Consider the following 2,500-nt stretch of genomic DNA (forward strand, 5'->3'; position numbering starts at 1 on the left):
CACTCAAACACACACACACCAGCACCAGCCCCTAGGCAAAGAGGCTTCATAAGATAGCCACTCTAATGGCCATACAGGGCTAACACACACACACACACACACACACACAAACACACACACACATCAAACAAAATCACACTAACACATTGAAAAATAAAAGTTCAACTAGCCTCTTTGGCACATGCACACAATACACACACACACTTTTACACACACACACACACACACACACACACACACACACACACACACACACACACACAAAAGCCTCTGCAGCTGCTAGGATGTGTTGGTCAGCAGGGGGTAAGTAGCTGGTGGTGTGTGTGTGTGTGTGTGTGTGTGAGAGAGAGAGAGAGATGAGGGGTGGCTTCTGTCCCCCAGGCTAGGGTCAGGGCCCAGGAGATTAGACTGCTGCCACGGCCGGGCCTCTGAAGCCTGGGGCTCGCCTGCGCGTCCTCCCCAGGCAGGGGGAGCTCTGTGGGGCTGGCCCAGCTCACAGCCAAGGGGGGACCTCCAGCACCATTGGGACAAATGAAGGCCGGATAAGTCAATGCCACCTCTAGTGGTCTAGTGGATCAGGTCTCCACACACACACACACACACACACACACACACACACACACACACACACACACACACACACACACACACACACACACACACACACACACACACACACACGGGAAATAAGCAGGAGTGTGGGGCCAAAGGAAAGTTTCGTAGTGAGATGATGATGACCAATTTTTCATGTTCATCTTTATTACAGTTCTCCTTTTGGCCAGGAAATGGCCAGAGCTTTACCTGTGGGGCACAATGGGAGTGTGTGTGTGTGTGTGTGTGTGTGTGTGTGTGTGCGTATGGGTGAGTGTAAGTGTGTGTGAATATATTCATGCCTGTGTGTGTGAGCGCACTCATGTGTGTGTGTGTGTTTGTGTGTGTGTGTGTGTGTGTGTTTGTGAATATATTCCTGCCTGTGTGTGAGTGTACTCGTGTGTGTGTGTGTGTGTGTGCGTGTGTGTGCGCGGGTGTGTGTGTGTATGTGTGTGTGCGTATGGGTGAGTGTAAGAGTGTGTGAATATATTCATGCCTGTGTGTGTGAGCGTACTCGTGTGTGTGTGTGTGTGTGTGTGTGTGTGTGTGTGTGTTTCTCTCTTCATGCTGGTGTTGGGCGCGTGTTGTCTGTGTGTGTGTATTTACGTGTGTGTATGTGTCTGTGTGTGTGTTTATGTATGTGTGTGTTTCTCTGGTTTCATACTGGTGCTGGGTGGCTCCTCTTTCTAACTCTAAATGTGCAGTCAGGGATGTTAAGCAATTTCAAAAATGTTTTTGTCCAACACTACAATGAGGTGTTAACGTTATCCATATCAGATAAATAAAATCCTAACGATGCCCATCCCTAAACACAACGGCGTTAATGTTATCCTTATCTAAAACCCTAACGATGCCCATCCCTAAACACAACGGCGTTAATGTTATCCTTATCTAAAACCCTAACGATGCCCATCCCTAAACACAACGGCGTTAACGTTATCCTTATCTAAAACCCTAACGATGCCCATCCCTAAACACAACGGCGTTAACGTTATCCTTATCTAAAACCCTAACGATGCCCATCCCTAAACACAACGGCGTTAACGTTATCCTTATCTAAAACCGTAACGATACCCATCCCTAAACACAACGGCTTTAACGTTATCCTTATCTAAAATCCTAACGATGCCCATCCCTAAACACTATGGCGTTAACGTTATCCTTATCTAAAACCCTAACGATGCCCATCCCTAAACACAACGGCTTTAACGTTATCCTTATCTAAAAACCTAACGATGCCCATCCCTAAACATTACAACGTTAACGTTATTCTTATCTAAACCTTATCTACAACCCTAACGATGCCCATCCTTAAAAACTACGGCGTTAACGTTATCCTTATCTAAACCTTATCTAAAACCATAACGATACCCATCCCTAAACACTACAGCGCTAACGCTATCCTTATCTAAAACCATAACGATACCCATCCCTAATGTAACCAACTTATGCGTGTGTGTGTATGTGCAGGTGTGTGTGTGTGTGTGTGAATGTGTGTGTGTATGGTGTGTGTGTGTGTGCATGTGTATGAATATGGTGTGTGTGTGTGCATACGGTGTGTGTGTGTGTGTGTGTGTGTGTGTGCATGGAGTGTATGGTGTGTATGGTGTGTGTGTGTGTGTGTGTGTGCAGGTGTGTGTGTGTGTCTGTGTGTGTGTGTCTGTGTGTGTATGTGTGAGTATGTATGGTGTGTGTGTGTGTGTGTGTATGATGTGTGTGTGTGTGTGTGTGTGTGTGTACTTGCCTGCCTCCAGCAGCGTGCGTACGGTGGTGAGGTCGTCTGCCAGTACGGCGTAGTGCAGCGGAGTGCAGCCTCTGAAGTTGGCCCTGGAACTCAGGCGAGCGCTGAACTCATCCTCCCGCGTCACCAACACTACAGACACACACACACACACACGTTAAATACACA

The 2,500-nt window shown here is 47.3% G+C and overlaps 1 protein-coding gene across 1 annotated transcript in view; it reads right to left on the minus strand.

The window, feature by feature from the left end:
- The window catches only part of clpb (ClpB family mitochondrial disaggregase), a gene marked incomplete in the record, with an annotated part of 41,861 nt that overhangs the window by 21,218 nt on the left and 18,143 nt on the right, over positions 1 to 2,500 (minus strand). The window contains 1 exon segment of the mRNA XM_062553272.1: positions 2,335 to 2,464. Within this exon segment, the coding sequence (XP_062409256.1) occupies positions 2,335 to 2,464 (130 nt within the window).

This window comes from Sardina pilchardus, chromosome 13 (genome assembly GCF_963854185.1).
Source record: "Sardina pilchardus chromosome 13, fSarPil1.1, whole genome shotgun sequence".
In the NCBI taxonomy this organism is placed as follows: domain Eukaryota; kingdom Metazoa; phylum Chordata; class Actinopteri; order Clupeiformes; family Clupeidae; genus Sardina; species Sardina pilchardus.